Source organism: Cryptotermes secundus, unplaced genomic scaffold (assembly GCF_002891405.2).
Source record: "Cryptotermes secundus unplaced genomic scaffold, Csec_1.0 scaffold56, whole genome shotgun sequence".
In the NCBI taxonomy this organism is placed as follows: Eukaryota; Metazoa; Arthropoda; class Insecta; order Blattodea; family Kalotermitidae; genus Cryptotermes; species Cryptotermes secundus.
This window is the reverse complement of record NW_019744407.1, coordinates 92,156-111,588: the sequence shown is the minus strand read 5'-3', so window position 1 is coordinate 111,588 and position 19,433 is coordinate 92,156. Positions and strand designations below refer to the sequence as shown.

Here is a 19,433-nt window from a genome sequence, read left to right as displayed (position 1 = left end):
CGGCCCTGACCGCTTTACATCGGGGAAAGAGCCCTCGGTACCCTTTGAATAGGAGGTTGGGTGAACCCATGGGCCGATCTGGACGAGGTGGATAAAATACTTGACCCTACCCAGGCTCGAACTCCGACCCCTCGATCTTCCTAACCGTAACCAGTCGCTATACCAACTACGCTAACCCGGCTCCTTAACATCAGGCATGGCAATGAAATTGGTGACCTCTGCTCTTTCACGCGTGAACTGAGAAGTTGCATCCTCGTGCCTCATATATAACCTTCGGAGTAAATAATACAGTCTTGCATTAAATACCATTCCACATTCCTTAGTCATACAATTTGATCAATTACTAGTAAAACTTACTATTAATCCCTACTAATCCACGATTCTTTAGCAACAATGGGCAATTACACGACATTAAGTTTCTACCACAACTTACCTACAAATTGATCTGTGGTCGAATTCTAAATATCGGATTTCTGAACCAATTCAATCAGATGTATACCCATGTTAATGTTAATGATTTTTCAGTAGTTTTATTCATTGATGCTTGAGTTCATATGAAAATAAAATGCACGTAATTGTGTTTTGCTGAAACCAGTCGACAGAGGTATGATGGCAATATTTAAAGATTGCAGAAACATTGTGTAACGTAGTGCAAATAGCGAGTGAAAATGGCGTCTGATAATGAAGCATCTTGTGTTTGTGACCCAAATTTTGCAGTTATTTGCTCATTTTTAGAAAAATTCGCTAAATCATGTGGAATTACTTATCCAAATTTCTCGGATCTTCAGGAAATGCTGGAGAATTCTCAAGAAGGTTAGCATATATGTTGTCTTAGATAGTACACAATTTTTGACAAAAGCGTCCTTACATAAATGAGAGAGATTTGCTTTTATTTGTCAAAACTGTTTGTTTGCGAATTATGGCCTGCTTATGAATGAAGACAAAGCTAGAACGCAAATTAGTTTTAATTTTGCATCACTTGTATTGTTTCATACTGTGTAAGTGTAATGGACTTTTGTGATGACATTTTGCCTTCCACCGCAAGAGTGCTGCCATCACTGTTAATCCTCTTGCATGTTACGTAGCGGGAGTTATGAATTTATTAATATTTTAGCTCATTTTATGTAGAGTAGGATACATCGGCAATAACGAGCCCTGAACTTGTTTGTTTGGTAGCTTTGAAAATGTTTTGCTGGTACTGGAGAAGTGACATTTGCCATTCTTCTTATCCGGGTTCTGTTCAACCAGATTTTTTGCAGAAGTTATTTGATTTGATTTAACGCAGTTTTCGATAGTTATTACTTATGTGAGTGTTTGTAATATGTTATATTTTCTTTACCCTGTATTTGCTGTCTCGTCACCAAAATGCAGGGCAAAATCATGACATAAAGAGAGGAAACAAATGTTTTGAAAATGTGGCACAGCTCAGATATTTTGGAACAACGATAACAGATCGAAATCTGATTCAGGAGGAAATTAAGAGGAGATTGAACTCGGGTAGTGCTTGCTACCATTCAGTCCAGAACCTTTTGTCTTCTTGTCTGCTGACCAAAAACATAAAAATTAGAATATACAAAACTATAATGTTGCCTGTAGTTATGTATGTGTGTGAAACTTGGTCTCTGACATTAAGGGAGGAACATAGACTGAGGGTGTTTGAGAACAGGGTGTTGAGGAGAATATTTGGACCGAAGAGAGATGAAGGGACAGGAGGTTGGAGAAAATTGCACAGTGAGGAGCTTCATAACTTGTACTCTTCTCCAAGTATAATTAGAATGATCAAGTCAAGGAGGATGAGGTGGGCAGGGCATGTAGCACAAATGGGGGAGACGAGGAATGCGTATAGGATATTGATGGGAAAGCCAGAAGGAAAGAGACCACAGGGAAGACCAAGGTGTAGGTGGGTGGACAATATTAGAATGCATCTTAGAGAGATAGGATGGGATGGTATTGATTGGATTTGTCTGGCTCAGGATAGGGACCAGTGGAGGGCTCTTGTGAACGCAGTAATGAACCTTCGGGTTCCATAAAATGCTGGGAAATTCTTGAGTAGCTACACAATTGGCAGCTTCTCAAGAAGGGCTCAGCTCCATGAGTAAGTAAGTAAGTTACCCTGTATTTAATGTTTTTGGTGTTAAATAATTTGAAGTATGTGTGTTGTGTACACTAAACTCCTTTCTAGAAGAAATGTAGCTGATTGAGGTGGTAAAGTAAAAAGTAAAGGTAACCCTGTAACAGGCCGTGGAGGCCCATAGGGTTGTTAGATGTTGAGGTTCCCACATTTTCTAGACAATCAGCTCATAGATGGCGGCAAGGTTGTCAGCCTTATGCACTGGACGCCTTTTACCCCCAAGAATATTTCAAGAATATGCCTGGTACTCATTTCTGTTAGAGGCTGAGTTGACTCCATGACCATAGTGCAGCTGGAAGGATTGAGTCAATTTAAAAGAAATCCAATGACCTCATCGGGACTTGAACCCACGACCTTCTGTCTTGTAGCATAGTGCCTGAACCATCTACACTACCACGTGACCCAGGAGTAATAATTGTATAGTCATATTTTCTTGCTGGTGTATGATTCTTCCATGAAGAATTGTTCAGCATAGTTGAACTGTTTGCTGTCAGATGACTATAGTTTTATTGTGATATTTAAAAGAGAAGCATTGACTCATGTTTACATTGATCCACAAATTCAGATTTGGTGATGTGTTAAGGGGGTTTAATTCATTTTGGCTTAGTTTAATATAGGAAAATTTCACATTGTATGTGGTTTATATTGAGTCTATACTGGGACAGCGAACAAATAAAGACAGATTTTTCCCAGTCTGTTTTTCTTGAAGCTGCATCCCCCTTGCATGCTTTCACCTACTCCAGCAGTTGTGACTTGTTTTACCTCTCTTTTTTTATGCTCTTGGTTTGCTATTGGTGTTGAGGTTGGAGGTGATGTGTGCAGAGTAGACAGTGTGTTCAGTCGTTGTCTCACTCCAGTGTAGGAAGTTTAATCAGAGCAGCAATTTGTGAGACATCTGGCAGTGCGTGATGTATGAGCGCATGCTAATACGGCTGTAACAATCGGTCACTGTTTTGGGAAAACATTTGGCATTCTACTGCTGTCAAAGAAAAGTTGTCATCATGCTTCATTACTTAAGCACCCTGCCATGAAGATGCATGAGGAAGTGGAGGTACAGCTTCACCATTTTTGACCTCAGCACTAGATGGATGTGAGTGGTCAGCTTCATGTCCTGGCTGCTTTACACAAGGGACAAGAGCACCAAGTACCCGTTGGATAGGAGGCTGGGTGGACCATAGAGCTGATATGGATGCTGTGGAGAAGAGAAAAATATTTTGTCCTTGCCAGGAATGGAACCCCAACCATCCAACCTGTAGCCAGTTGCTATACTGACTGTAGTAGTAACATCAACAGCAGCAGCAGCAGTAGTAGTAGTAGTAGTAGTAGTAGTATCAGAGGCAGTGGTTGTAATTGGTTTTATGGCCTTATTTTAAATGAGTTGTTGAGATACCAAATGGAGCACCCCATATCAGCTGAGATGCATTGTCTGCACTGTCAGGTTATCACCCCTACATTTCATTCACCCTTTTCTCCTTCTTCAAATCAAATTTCTGCAGGCTTTATTCTGTCGATTCAATGAAAATAAAAAAGCAAACCAGCCTGGTGTGGACTAGGCAGATCATTCATCATGCTCCTTCCTTGGCTCTGATGATAAAGCTAACCTGCAAAATGCACACAGCAGAAGTGTGATGTGGAATCTTGGAAGTGCACTCTCTGTAACCCTGGAAGCAGATGTCCTGTAGGAGAGTCGTAATAATTATTTAACAATTTGGATAATACATTTTATACAAATCTAACAGAATACTTCTAACCCAGGGTTTTACAGGGAAGTTATTTCAGAGGCTACCACAAACCGTTTGGCTTTTCACATGGTAGTGCCTTATGCTGCTCACATCAAGTCAGTTCGGATTCGTGGCGTGGTCAACAAATCAACAGCATATGCTCATCAGACTTCCTCCTCAATATCACGTCATTAAATTGCTGAACAGCCGCCGTGAAGCGAGCTTGTGCTTTACGTGCAAACCCATGAATTCTGAGTCTCTCTTCATATTTTTAAATTCCTCTGTAAAAATCCCATTTGTAGACTTCTTCTGCATTGCTCCTTAATGGAACTGTCACAATATTCTGACATAACTTATCTGTTTTTGTTGTCATATTCTAATAGTCTGGTCTGTTGTGACAACCATTTGGTCTGTAATCAATGGATTCGAACCCGTATAGCTTCTAACTTAACACCATATGATTGCTGCTTCTAACATGACTCAACTGCATTTAATTAAAACACATTTCTTTTGCAAAATCACCACTACTCTGCTTATTAGTATAATACATTTTGATCAGCATGTAGCATCCAGTTGTGAATTTTGTGGTTCCATTTGCTGCTCTACATTTTATTTATATGTCAGCCAAAATATTTTCTTTTAGGCCCATACTGTTTTATGTTTTAACTGCCCTGTCCCGCATGGTGATTACAACAGGAATTAATGAACCTTGAGCTCCAATCACAGGTGGTACCCACAGCAAAGGATCACAAAATATTGAAGTGAGGGGTCAGTTGAATACTATGGCTCTTTAAACCCTGGGAAAACAGCACCTGATACAAATTGGGTAGGAGGCTGGGTGGATCCAGAGACAGTTTTGATGTGATGAAGATAAAAATTTTTAATATTGCCAGGAATTGAACCCAAGCCATCCAACCCATGATGAATCACTGTACTGACTGAACCATCCTGGCTCAGTTGTAATGAAAATATATTTGTTAGTTTTGAACATCATGTTCTTTTTGTTCTTGGATTGTACCGAAAATTCAGAAGTAGCCAGATTGAAAATGTTGATCACACAACCAAGGGAGCGGCACACCCAATAGGGCACAGAGTGGCCACAGTATGGAAGATAGGCAGAACAAATATCCTATAACACCAAAATTAATAATAATGACGTACTTTAAGAGTACTATTGACAAAGTGCACAGTGCAGTGGATTCCTTAAAAATGTGTTGCATGAAGATTGCCCTGTGTGGCCGAAACATGTAGCATATAAATGTGGAATGTATATATTTTAATGACACTTTTAAACATTTTAAGGAACATTTTAGTGAATTAAATGTGGATTAGTGTCATCTAAATCTATATTAATATTGTTTAATGTTGCATTATAGATGGAAGACTTAGAATGATCAAGTCAAGGAGGATGAGGTGGGCAGGTCATGTAGCACGAATGGGGGAGATGAGGAATGCGTATAGGATATTGGTGGGAAAGCCAGAAGGAAAGAGACCACAGGGAAGACCAAGGCGTAGGTGGGTGGACAATATTAGAATGGATCTTAGAGAGATAGGATGGGATGGTATGGATTGGATAGATCTGGCTCAGGATAGGGACCAGTGGAGGGCTCTTGTGAACATGGTAATGAACCTTCAGGTTCCATAAAACGCTGGGAGATTCTTGAGTAGCTGCAGAATTGGGGGCTCCTCCAGAAGGGCTCAGCTCCATGAGTGAGTAAGTAAGTAAGTAAGTAAGTAAGTAAGTAAGTATAGATGGAAGAAGACTACAAGTGACAAGTCAGCTTATATACACAGGGTTTTTTTGTAGCATTTCCGATTCTCACAGGGATGGTTATGAAGAATTCTGGGTTTGTTAATGTTTGGGCCAGCAACTACAGGGACCAATTTTAATGCCATTGACAAGTTCAACTTTATTTTCATCTATAACTGAAGTGAATACAACTGGACATGTCAAAAAAATAACAGCGAATAAATCACTGCTCAGTGCTTCACTGCGACTAGTCCATTGCCGTCCGCGAAATGCATGCAAATTTTGCCAGTTACTCAGCATGCTTGCTGGCCGATAACATATGGCATGAAGGAAAATAATTAACCTGTAGATCTGTACACAGGTAGTCAGCAGTGTGGCATGACATGGTTCACAGTACTTTAGAGCAACATGACACCTACGTAAAACACATCTGTTGAACAGTGTTAGCTAAAGTTTTGATGTAGATTTCATGGTGAAAGAGTTCCCAGCAGACAAACAATTCATAATTTGGTTAATAAACCTAGAAGCACGGGAGTGCCAAGTGGTTACTAAAGAGAAATTAGATGACTTAGGGGCCATACTTGAACATTCACCTACAAAATCACTGAAACATCTGGAGTGTCAAAGTCTAGTGCAAGATTGGCAACACAATTACTGAAGCCATCTATTGAAAGTTGGTGTCTTGTGAGCTGTAATTGCAAGAAGGATTGTTGTACATGTGTTTTTTAATAAAACAATTAATTGAAACAGATATTTATGTGTAGAGGGACAGTGTTTTTAACGCCTCCTATTATCTATGAACAAAGGTAAGACTTCCCTTCAATCCAAGCGTTATCAGCATGCTGAGTCATTGGCAAAATTTGCATGTGCTTTGCAGCTGGTGGTGCACTGGAAGTGGTGAAGCGCAGAATTGTGAGCACATCAATTTTATATAAAAATACTATAAATAAATCCCAGTTGAGAGACAGATTAGATAGTTTAGTGCCATAACTGTACATAATGCCTGTATAGTAAATTTGTTCATTATTTTCTTCTGCTTATCCAAATCAGCTGAGATAGCTCATCCGTCTGGATGATGGGGGTTTGGTTCCTGGCAGGGTCAAGAGATCCTTCTGTTTTCCATATTGTCCAGATGAGCTGTGCATCCCACCCAGCCACCTTTCCAGTGGGTACTGGGGCTCTTTCCCTGGGAGTAAAGTGGCTTGGGCATGTAGCTGACCACCCAGCTCCAGCTAGTGTTGAGGTCAAGAATGGTGGCAGTATTCCTCCACTCTCCCATACATCTTCATGGCATTCTGATTAGTTAATTAGGCACAGGGACATATTCACCCATTACCTTTTCCCATCCTAATTACCTTATGACTTAGTTTTACATTGTCCAGTGATTTGAGGTTTCACTGTACTTATACAGTGACTGGGTTGGACAGCTGAGGAATGGTTTGACTCTCTGCAGGAACAAGAGATTTCCTCTTCTCAGCAGCAACCAGACTCGCTCTTGGGCCCCACCCAGTCTCCTTTCCAGTGGGTGCTGGATTCTGGGATATAATGCCATGTAGTCTGGTGAAAGCCATTCAGTGTTCTGGAGGAACATGTCACCTATATTTTCACTGTTGAAGAGGACCCCAGGCTAGAAACCAGTAAGAAGCAGGCCACATATCTCTTGATTGGCTTACACTTCGACTCTGAAAATGGAGGAAACACGTTCCTCCAAAATGTTGATTGGCTTTCACTGGACTATATGGCACTATGTACCAGATCATAGAACTTGTTGTAACCACTGCTGTGAGACCCACAGATCGTTGAAACTTTACCAGACTTCTAAGTATGTGTTTGGCCGTAGGAATATACTCCAAATTTTATGTTTTGTCAGTATTGTGGTGTATATGCTCAAAGAACTGTGAAGCCAGAGAAACAGCCCTTGGTAGTGAATGGCTCTGAAACAGCATTCATCTTTAGGCAGCAGCTCAGTAAGCACATTCCTGTGGCAGTGGATGCGCATGCACCAATAGTGGTACTGTTGTAAACGGTGTGTTCTACTCAGTCTGTGCAAAGGGGTTATAAGGAAGACGGTTGGGACAACCAAGTCAGTTCAGCACAGAAGCTGAAGAATCTCCATTGTTAGAAACCGTTATGAGGGAATAGCTGGTGAAGGCATGGAAGCTGGAAAAGGCTTAGCAGGTGCTGTGGTGATTAGCAATGATGCTGTAATTGCTTGTATTTCCAAGTCATATATGTATAAGTGGTCAGTAAATCCAATATCCAATCCAAAACCCCATGGAGAGTGACTCCATACTACGTCACTCAGAACAGTATTACTGCATAGACATAGATAAGAATAGGAGAAAGAATAATAACAGATGTATGCTTTTGTAGTGAACTGAAGATGCATCGAAAATGAGTTCTGGATAGAGGTCCTGAAGTGTACTTTTCTCTTGCACTGACTTCTAATCTTACAAATACAGTAAAACTTGGTTATAGCAACATCGGTTTCTGCGACACCTTGTCTATTGCGTCAAATATTCAATGGTCCGAACTAATTACTCATAAAGCAACTGTTTTTATACCTTGCTTAGTACGACATGCACAAATGCATCAACCTCTTACGTAACGTCATTTTCATTCCTGAATTTCTCTGATATCGTGGGAAAGTTCGATGTGTCTGCCCACCCTCACTTTCTCTACTTGCTGACGTGACTATCCTGGAAGAATACCTTTAACAGAATGGTTGCGTAAAGTCAATTGTGATGAACTAGGTCAGTATGACTATGAGGCATATGCAACAATAGACGATGACATTGTTACAACGGAGGCACAAACAGACGACGATATTGTATCGGAAGTGAAGAAGGATACAGAGGAGGAAGATGAGGAGGGATGAGAAGAATGTTCTGAAGTCTCCATCCCTACTGTGAGTGACACGCTTGACGCCATTAGGGTTGTGAACTTGTTATATGAATCCAGGGGAGGCAGCAGTGAAATTGTGACAAAAATTATGGACATTGAACGTAATTTAGAAAGTGTGTATTGGGCAAGTAACAGGAAACAGATGAAGATAACTGATTACTGTACTCGTATCTAGGTACAGTAAGGCACAACAATTGATGTAATCTACTGTAATTTGGTGAGTGGGCCTACCTTTAATATACAGTATTAGTGCGGTGTGTATTATCAGTGAAAAGTGCTGTAATATGTCTCTGATATTACACATTTGGGCAATTCCACGTTAATGTTACGTTAGTCTGTACTCAGCTGTGTATTTCACTAAAAAATGCAACATTTTAACTCGGTTTTTGGTAGATTTTTACGTGACTAACATAAGGCTACTGTGAAAGTGCCCATTTCAGTTACAACGACATTCGTTTATAACGACACTATTTTTAGATCCCTTTGATGACGTTATAACCAAGTTCTACTGTATTGTGCTGTTATTGACAGCCTCAATAATATAAATTTATAATATAGCAATGAAATTCAATGAACTTTATGGGTGAAAATCCTGGGTTTGCTCTTGGGAGGTTTGGGAGTTTGAATTCTCGTCCGTTCAGATTTGTATTGCATGCAATTGTAAATGTGTTTTTGTTGTCATAATTTTTCTTTATAAGACTTTATTAAGGTGATTCATATTTGTGTATGTAAAACTTATCATATGTAACTTGAAAGTTTCACACTGTCATGTTTGCAGTTGTTGACTTAGAATGTTTCATGCATATTGTGTAGGTATGTTTATGATTTATGACTGTAATAAACTTTGCATGCCTATCTCCACTTGTCTATTAGTTATAACACCAAAGTGAAAGCTAAATATAGAATTCATGCAGCTGTCATTTACAGATCTGCTTGTTTGCAGTGAAGTTACCAAAGTTGTTCAGAGGACCCTAGGTTAAGTGGCATTCCCTTGTCACAAGGTTGTATGTCCACAATGCTATAATTATCTATTTTGGGAAATTAGAAAGTATGTTAAGAGTGAACCCTATTGGCATAATGTCTGTAAGGGGGTTCATGAAAATCAGTCATCTGGTTCTAAAGTTGAAATAGACATGCATGCATGCACCCACGTATGCATGCACACACATGTATACTGTGATCTGAAAGCCTGCATGTTTCCTTAAAGAGGGAAAATAGGCCAAAACAATATATAAATTTCTTTATTAAAATCCGTCACAACACAACAACAAAACAGTTGATGTTTAACAGTATTTTGCTGCATGTTTTGGCTTTTTAGAAAGCCATCATCAGGCAAATACACAGTTAACATGTTCTTAAGTTATTGAATTGCATGCTATATAATTCAGTGCAATGTTGGATTTTTTGACAGTATACCATAATATAATCGTATGAAACATGAAATACAATAAAAGATAAAGATTTTAAAGGAGATAAGTTACAGAATTAAAATGTAAGTAAGAACTATGCATATAATATGTCCTATTAAGGTAGACTGTTGCAATTGTAATGTTATGTCATATACGAGTATATGGACATATGGCGACAGTTTTCTTGCTTGTATACACATATGAAGTGGTTAAAATGCTTGGAGGGCCATTGGTATGTGTGCAGTATTTTACGTTAACAACTTTGTACCAAGCTGAGCTATACTTTTGGCACCCCACACTGAAGAGCCAGAAGACATAACATCATCTTAGGGTTTGCTTCTAATTTAGCATCAGTGTTATCTTGTTTTTCTTCAGTCAATACATGCCATTTATGAGATTTATTTTTGTTAAGTACCTGTTGTTGCTTTGCATAGCATTGTACTGTCATGGTAGGACATTTTAACCATGAAGGACACTATACAAAAGTATCATGAATAAGTACTTTTCAGCGCTATATTCCTTTTAACACCTTTCACAGTAGTATGGACTGTGTTTGTGTATGGCTCAGGGGCAACTAAATGTTAAACAGGTAGCTCCTTTGAGATAAGCCAAAAAGCATTGGGTGGCTAAGTGATGATTCAACAGCCAGTATTCGACATGGGTTAACAAATTTCTAGCTGGCTAGTCTAATAATAAATTGGATTCCCTGTACTTTGCATTACCATTCATTCACATGAAGAGTATGGATCTTGAGGAATTTACTGTCATTTCCTTATTCCTTGTTAGCTTACTTTTCTTATTTTGAAGAAAATATAGATTTGTGAGCTCACCTTGCTGTCTATATGTGTATCCCTCCTAACAACTTTTGAATGCCTGAACCAATCTTTATGAAACTTGGTATGTGTATCATGGTACCTGAGCCCATCTCAGTAGCATAATTCGTAAATCTTCCCCATCAGTAATACCAACATTCATTATTCTCAGGCAAAACCTTAATATTGCTTGAATGCCTATACCAATCTTCATGAAACTTGGTAAGTATATCGTGCCACATGAAGCCATCTCGTTGGTATACACCATAAATCCCTTCCATCAGTAATACCAGTGTTGCAGTCTCTCATATTTCTGAGGCACACCCTTAATATTGCCTGAACGCCTCTTCCAGTCTTCATCAAACTTGGTATGTATATATCATGCCACCTGAGGCCATCTCAGTTGTGTAAATCATAAATCTCTCCCATCAGTAGTACCAACACTACAACCCCTAAAATTGTTGGGGGAATACCCTTGATGTTACTTGAATTTCTGACCTGGTGTTATGAAACTTGGTATGTACGTATCATGCTATCTGAGGTCATCGCAATGGCATACACCATAAATCCTTCCCATTAGTAATAACAACACTGCAGCCTCTCAAAGTGTCAAGGTAATAACCTTAATATTACCTGAATGCCCCAAAAATCTTTATGAACCTTGCTACGTATATCTTGTCATCTGAGGACGTCTCAACACTGTACTTCATAAATCATTACACATATGTATTAAAGTTTTCTTTCTACTTGTCATATCAGATACTCAAATTACAGTGAAAGGAAATTAGACAATTAGTTCTTCTCAGAACTTCTTGTTAATCCTAACTTCTGAGTTTCTGTATTTGTTTCTGTCTGAAGACAGTGTACTGAATCATTTTTGTTTAATGAAGAGTTCTGTCATGTGGGATACAATGCCTTGTAGTATGGAAAAGTCAGCATGTTTTGGAGGAATGTATTGCATCCATCTTCATGGTCAGAGATTAAGTGAAACTGGAAACCAACATGAAGCAGGCAGCAAGCAGAGCAACAGGTTGACTGTCACCAGACTACATGGCATTATATCCCGGAAGATAGATGTCTGAAATCCAACACTTTTGTTTAATGCTTAAGTATTGGGTTTTTATTTGTACCATCATATTCCATTACTGCAGAATTGCAGCCATACCATATATAAAATTATTAACTTAAATGATGGACACATTTGTCTCAAGTTTACAAACTGTAGGACAGTTCCAAAAGACAAATTACTTAGAGAAGTTTAAACTAGATCTCACCTCTGTGGATGCTGTCTAGCTCTTTTTGTCCCTGTATAATATACACTTCTTTTGTATACTTATGATTTTCATAAATCCAAGGATGCACTTACAACCTTTTTTTTATTAAAATATAACCGTTATTTCTGTCAAGATGATTAACCCATAATGTATAAGGCATTTTAATTCATCTTTCATTACACAGCCAGGTTAAACTGTTACTTAAAATACCATAAGATGCTTGCTGTCAGAAAATAATTTTTATATAGTGCATTTTAAGCTTAAATGTGAAAGTAAAAACTAGATTATTAGGAAACAATCCATTCTGCTAAATACAGAGTTTTTAAATAATCAGTCATTACATGTGCAGTTTTTCTTTACATGTGTTTACAGTTATTTTCAGTGTATATATTGTTTACCCTATGAAATATGGGGGAAATTAGTGCAACAGACTTTTGAGGAGAGCTTATGATATATTTGCTGTGAACTGAGTCTTCATCTGTGGAAATAAATACTTTCTTTTTTCCATGCCACGTGTTGAAACTCAGCTGTTCCAGCACAGTACCAGTCAACCAGCAAGCCATGTAATATAATAGTTAGTTAATTTGACAGCCATATATTTTATTCTGAGAATACTTGCATCAGTTCTCTGTATGGTGCAACAATGTAAATGACTGTGAACTGAAAAGTGTCCTAAAACATGCTCACACAGTGGGTTTATGCTGTTCTAGTCAGTAGTTCATTTCAAATGGAAGATTTTTTCACATGATATTCAACAGTCAGAGTTCACTGTATAGCCCTCACCTGCACCAGGGGCTCAGAGTAGTGTAGGGAAGAGCCATTACACCTGATGATTACACTATGCTGAATGTTAATTCAGCAGACAAAAAAAAATCTAACGAAGCTAGCTGGCACGAGCATTATCACTTCTAGCTTGTATATTAGGTACCTGTTCTGAATTTAATCCAAGATACCAATAGTTCTGAAGTGTTTAATAGTTTTCCTCATATCCCCCAAATGAATGCCAGCGCAGCAGTAGGGTATCTTGTGATGGGAACAGAAATGTCAACCAGCCATAATATAAGACAACAGACACATGGCTGTGTGACTAGGGGTACGCTATTAGCAGATATACATGGATATTGATGAAAATTATCATTTCCACACATGGACGTTCAGTTTTGAGAAGTTTTATCCTTCTCGCCTGTAGTGGTTCAAAATTGTCATACAGAAATTTCCGACATTCCTTGGTCAGGGACTTAATGCCTAAAAGAAATCATTAAACATAAACATTTTAGGTGCTAGTGGGCAGAAAGTTAAGACATTAAAGGACACTTCCTTTAAGACTGATTTGTTTACAGCCATAGTATGTGAAAATGGTAGCACTTCCATATTGCTCAAAGCATAGGATTTTTTGTAGTCCTCATTTCTGCTTCAGTTTTTCTTATTATGTCAGAAGGAAGTTGGGAAATGGTAATATTGCATGGTGTCACAAATGAACATGTTTCATGTTTGTACTAAAAGAAACTTATGTAGTTTTAGTCTGCAAGCGAACTATACTGACCGACTAAGTGACTGCCACTTGTCGGTGAAGTTAGTGCTAACTTATTAGCAGATAGAGGGTGTTGCGTGGTCAGCACAACGAATCCCCATGGCTGTTAATTTCGGTTTTCTTGTTTCCTTGAAATAATTCCTCCATTGTCCTCACGAGGCTGAGTGGACCCTGTTCTAGATGCACTACTTCTCAAAAAAATATGGTAGTGCCGCAAATCAAACCTTAACCTCTGGATCTGTAACCAGGAACTCTGACCACTGGACCACAGAGGTGGTCCATGTTTGTTAAAGGGGTGCTATATTTCCATAAAGCCCATTTTTTGCTTATGATGACAAGTTTCTCAAGAATTTATCAAACCATGAATATAATGTGCAGGGATAAGAATAAGGAACACACCTCATAGCATCTGTTGCATCATATTCTGAGAGCATTCAAACAACTTCTGTCAGATCTGTACTAGTGATATGCTACCATTGTGCAGTAGACCTCTTACCCTGGAGACAGAGGCAGTATGCCCCTTCAAAACACAGTACTCACCAAGCTGCACAAGGTTGTAGCCAGAAAACTGTACGGTAAACCATCACTAATCCAGATTTATTTGGGGGAGAGATCATCTGGAATAATGAAGCAAAAGATAGCCCTAAAAGACAAAAAGAAACAAATAAATTGAATATTTAATAATATAGGTAGTGTTGATGAAAATAAATAAAAAGATTGCTGAAGCAATTTCTTACTCTGTCAGAAGCTGAAATCCATGGTCTGCTTCATCCAGCCAAATCCAGTCTTGGATATTTTTGTGTGTAGTTTTAGTCTCTCCAGCTGCCCTCAACACAAAGCTAAAGTACTCTTGCTCTAATCCCTCTTGTTTCTAAATCCCATGTGTCTTTTTAAAGTTTGCACTCAACTGTGAACAGAATTTTTCATATTTCGATCTGGTTTATTTAACGTCCGGTTTAACTGTAACTGGAATAGCGTGTACTTTTAGAGAGGCATGGGGGGGGTCATGCATGCACACGTATGCAGAATATGACTTGTTTATGTATTCATTGCCTTTATTATCCAGTGTATTTTAAGTTGTATTTTAGTTGATGATATACTGATCTGTATTGGTTTCAGTTCCTCAGCCATTGGTGGACCTTCATGTGAAATTACTGAGGAAGGCTCGAAAATCTGTGTCTGGAGAACGGTGGGAACGAGCACTAATAAAGTTTTGTCACTCTTATTCAAACCAAGATGGCTGGGAAGTTGAAAGATTTGGTTATAAGAAGGCTCGTCTTGCTGTGAAGCTACGAATCTTAAAGGTGAATCTTTGTGTTTACATTAATATGATGTTATTACGTTGAGGTTATGAGAATATTTACATTTCAGTATATATAAATGCAGTAAACGCTGGTCATGGTAGCCAGGCAATCTGAGGCATGCACTGTCTTCGCTTGCTTGGAAGCCGGGATTGTGGGTTCGAATCCCACTCAGGGCATGGATGTTTAGTGTTTGTGTACTGATAGAGGCCTTGCGACGAGCTGATCACCCACCCAAGGAGTCCTACTGAATGTCTAAGATCTAGTAAACTGAAGTGAAATGGAGAGTTTCATGGGGGTAGGCCAAGGTTCAAATTAGGGCTGTAGTGCCAAGGGGGAAAAAATTCAGTAAGCCCTCAATATAAAGTGGGTGTATGGGACAGCTTCAGTACCTTCATAAGTGAAATTGACATCAAATTTTGGACTTCCTGTTGTTATGTATACAGTATTTATCCAGTGACTAATATTCTTAACTTTTCCAATAGCTAAGTGTTATTTCTGACCATGTGTATATACAGCCTCTTTGTAGCAGACTATGAACTTTACCCTTTGTACCTGCATATTACAGCAAGGGATGTTGATATACAGTTTTATAATGTAACTAAAACATTTCATAGAAATTTGTGCAACGTCAAACATATATAACTGTCGTGGGGGATATTTTGAAAGCTTCAACTTATCTGAATTCATCGTGTGATGAAGCATGGTGCAGTGAGGGCCTACTGTATGTTAAAGGAAGAATCAACAAAGTCAGAGTTACTTCCCGACTGACAGTTTACTGCCACTGGTTCCACTGTTCTAGCTTTCAGCCCTCATGTCATAATATGTTTAAAGAATTCATTGTGCATGAAATTTGAACACATTAACTAACTGCATGGAGCTGTATCTTTGAGAAGCCAGCAGTTGCTCATCCACTCAAGAAATTCTCAGCACTGTATGAGACCCAAAGGCTCATTACTGTGTTCACGAGAACCTGCCACTGGTTCCTACCCTGATTCAAATGACTCCAGTCTAACCCCCCCATCCTGCTTCTCTAAGAACAAGTTTAATGTTATCCTTCCATGTATGTTTAGGTCTTCCTAGTGGTCTCTTTCCTTCAGGTTTCTATACCAAAACCCTGTATGGGCTACTGTCCCATGAGTGCTACATGCCCTGTTCAATTTGTTCTCATTGAGTTGATCATTCTGATAATATTTGACAGGGCATACAAGTTATGAAGCTCTTCATTATGCATTTTTCTCCAGTCTTTTAGTGTTTTATCTTTCTTAGGTGCTTTTATTCTCAGAAGCCTGTTCTCAGATATCCTCAGCTTATGTTTATCTCTTAATACAAGAGACCAAGTTACACACCCATACAAAACTACAGGCATTATTATAATTACAGTTATGTATATTCTGATTTTTATGTCTTCAGATAGGTGAGAAGACAAAAAACAGTCTGAGGTGAATGTTAGCAAGCATCCATGAATTTAATCTGCTCTTCAGTTTCCTCATGAATGTACGAGTAGTTTTGATTTATTACTTTACCTAGGTCGAGAACAGTGGAACTATACTTCCAGTCCCACATATGTTTTCGTGGCATGGTGCCTGAGTAATTAAGCAGGGGTACAACTTTACCTTTACCTTACTGTTGTTCCCAGTTATTTTAACTTTGCCACAATTTCAAGGGATTGGTTAGCTACCTTTTTGTTATTATGTCCTGCATTCTGGCGACTAGATAACATGTACATAGTTTTTGCTTGATTTACTTCAAGACCAGCCAATTTACTAGTGGCTATTAGAGCTTCATTCTTTTTTATGGTGGTATTTTTGTTATCTCCCAGTAAGTTAATATCATTAGCATAGACCAGAAGTTGATATGTCCCTATTCAGTTTCAGTTGTACCTGGTTTTTCTTGACCTTCCTAATGGCATTTTCTAAAGCAGAGCTGAAAAGCAATGGCACATAGGATTTGCAATTCTCACAGCGGTGGTTATGAAAAGTTTGTTTTATGGGATATAATGCATAGTCCATTGAAAGACAACTGATGTTTTGGAGGAACATGTTGCCCCATAAAAAAGATGTTAAGCTGACTGTATGAATTATCAGGGAGTCTGTTATGAACTTTGTACAAATTTTCATACAGCATTATTCCAGCAGTATTACCTCAATACTTGTACATAGACAAACACATGGTGGATGATCATTGTGGATTCTGAGGTCTCCAGTATGCATTCTGATATAATAATAGATCAGCTCTCAGACATTCTCCACTGATGAAATTGTAAAAAAGAAACAAGATTACATCAGCTGTTTGTAGGCTCAGAAAGCATATGACTCAGAGCAGAAATATTGTACAATATTTTCATTGAATTTTATGTACAGAAATCCAGTTAGGCCAGTTACATTGTGTTAGAATAAACTCTTAAATGAAATCTGTACAGAAAAATGTTTGTCTGATGCATTTAGAATGTTCTCAAACTAGGTGATACTTTTTCGTCATTGCTTTTTAGTTTTGTTTTTGAGTGTGCCATTAAGAAAGCCCAAGAAAATCTGTGGAGATTGGAATAAAATGGGACACATCAGCTTCTGGTGTGTGTGTTGATATTAGTTTATTATTTAAAAATATAAATACAATAAAGAATAACACAAATTATTTTAGTAAGGAGATCATTATAATTATGTTCCATAAAAGAGAGGCTTGCAATGAACAGTAAGAACAAGAACATTAGAGACCTGTATAGAGGAATAAATGACTTTAAGAGGAATTTGATTTGTTTCATTCTGGTCCGTCACACTAACAATTACAAAGACAAAAACAACACCGTCCAGTGTGACTATTTAAGTTTTATCACTTGAAAACTCATCACCCTTACATGTTTTGATCCCTATGGATCATCTTCAGAGGTCATCAATACTTTTTCTGGAAAGTACTATTACAATAGGTGTTAAAATTATATACATACACATATAATGTCTGAAATACACAATGTACACAATGTTCAACTTTTCACAGTCACAGCAACCTTCCTGGTATTAACATTTTTTTAAAGTTTTTTAAAAACTTTGTTCTTTAAGATTAAAATTTATAAACCATGCAGGTTCGTGTCAATTCTCCTATTGTCTTTCTTGGAGGTGGCTGATCTTGTGCCCGCCTGTCTATCTTGAGAAAGGAGATATATAATAAACTAAATAAACTATAATAAATTTAATAATAAAATTGATAATTTAACTAATCAACAACATGAAAAGGCAACTAGTGAACAAACATTTTATCCGTGTTTGCGCAATATGACTAACATACAATTCACTGAAAAGGAAAATTTACTAAATAAAGGAAGCAAATATAATATCGGTATCTCTCCAAAAATAAGTATAAAACAATTAGTCTACGAGACAGAAAATGCGGTAAGACAAGTAAAAGACATTAATCAACACGAAGCTATTAGATACTTAGCGACAAAAGAAACATACAACAATTAGCGTCAAAACAAAACATAACAAATAAAGAATACAAAGCACAAACACACACGACTAAACAAATACAACAAAAATTAATACAACATAAAGCAACCATAGCAGAAACCAATAAAGAAAAAACATTAGTTATTATTTATAAACAAGACCTAAATGATAAAGTAAATTCATTTATTGAAACTAATAACATCACCGAATTAAAAACAAACGCTACACAAAAAATATCAAAGAACAGTACAAAACACTTTAAAACAATGTAAAATTATAATAGACCAAATAAAAAGAAAGGATGTTCACCAAATGAACCCACAAGCACCTAAACTAAAAGCAAAAATTAAAATACACAAACCAGAGGCCCCAATTAGACCGATAATAAACAACACTAATGCACCCACACATAAACTAGCTAAATACATACATCAAAGACTAAACGACTATCTAAAATTAAAACATGAATATAACATTATTAACACAAAACAATTTGCAGAAAACACAAGAAAACTAAAAGTAAATCCAAATCATAAACTACTAACAATGGATATTAAGGACCTCTACATTAATATCCCAATCAGCGACACAATTCTCGTAACCAATAAACTACTCAAAGACAATCACATATACGAAAGCATTATAAAAGAAATTGTGTCCCTACTTAAAATGATATTGAATCAAAACTATTTTCAGTATAACAAAAAATATTACAAACCAAGAACAGGCGTAGCCATGGGCTCCCCCTTATCAAGTACAATGGCAGAAATTTTCTTATAAGACATGGAACAAAGCAGAATGAAACATCTGCTGGAAGACGAGAAAATTACATTCTATAACAGATACGTAGATGTATATGTTACTGTTTCATCACCAAAATGCAGAGCAAAATTATGACATAAAGATAGGAAACAGATGTTTTGAAAATGTGGGACAGTTCAGATATTTGGGAACAATGATAACAGATCGAAACCTGATTCAGGAGGAAATTAAGAGGAGATTGAATTTTGGTAATGCTTGCTGTTGTTCAGTCCAGAACCTTTTGCCTTCTCTGTTGTTGTCCAATAACATAAAAATTAGAATATACAAAACTATAATTTTTCCTGTGGTTCTGTATGGGTGTGAAACTTGGTCTCTGACGTTAAGGGAGGAACATA

The 19,433-nt window shown here is 37.7% G+C and overlaps 1 protein-coding gene across 1 annotated transcript in view; it reads left to right on the top strand.

Moving 5' to 3' along the window:
• Nucleotides 1–668: 668 nt before the first annotated feature.
• LOC111874640 (microtubule-associated protein futsch) overlaps nt 669–19,433 on the top strand; it is a 74,352-nt gene continuing 55,587 nt past the window's right edge. The window contains exons 1-2 of the mRNA XM_023870296.2: nt 669–813; nt 14,652–14,836. Coding sequence (XP_023726064.1) covers nt 669–813; nt 14,652–14,836 — 330 coding nt within the window. The remainder of the gene's footprint in view (nt 814–14,651; nt 14,837–19,433) is intronic.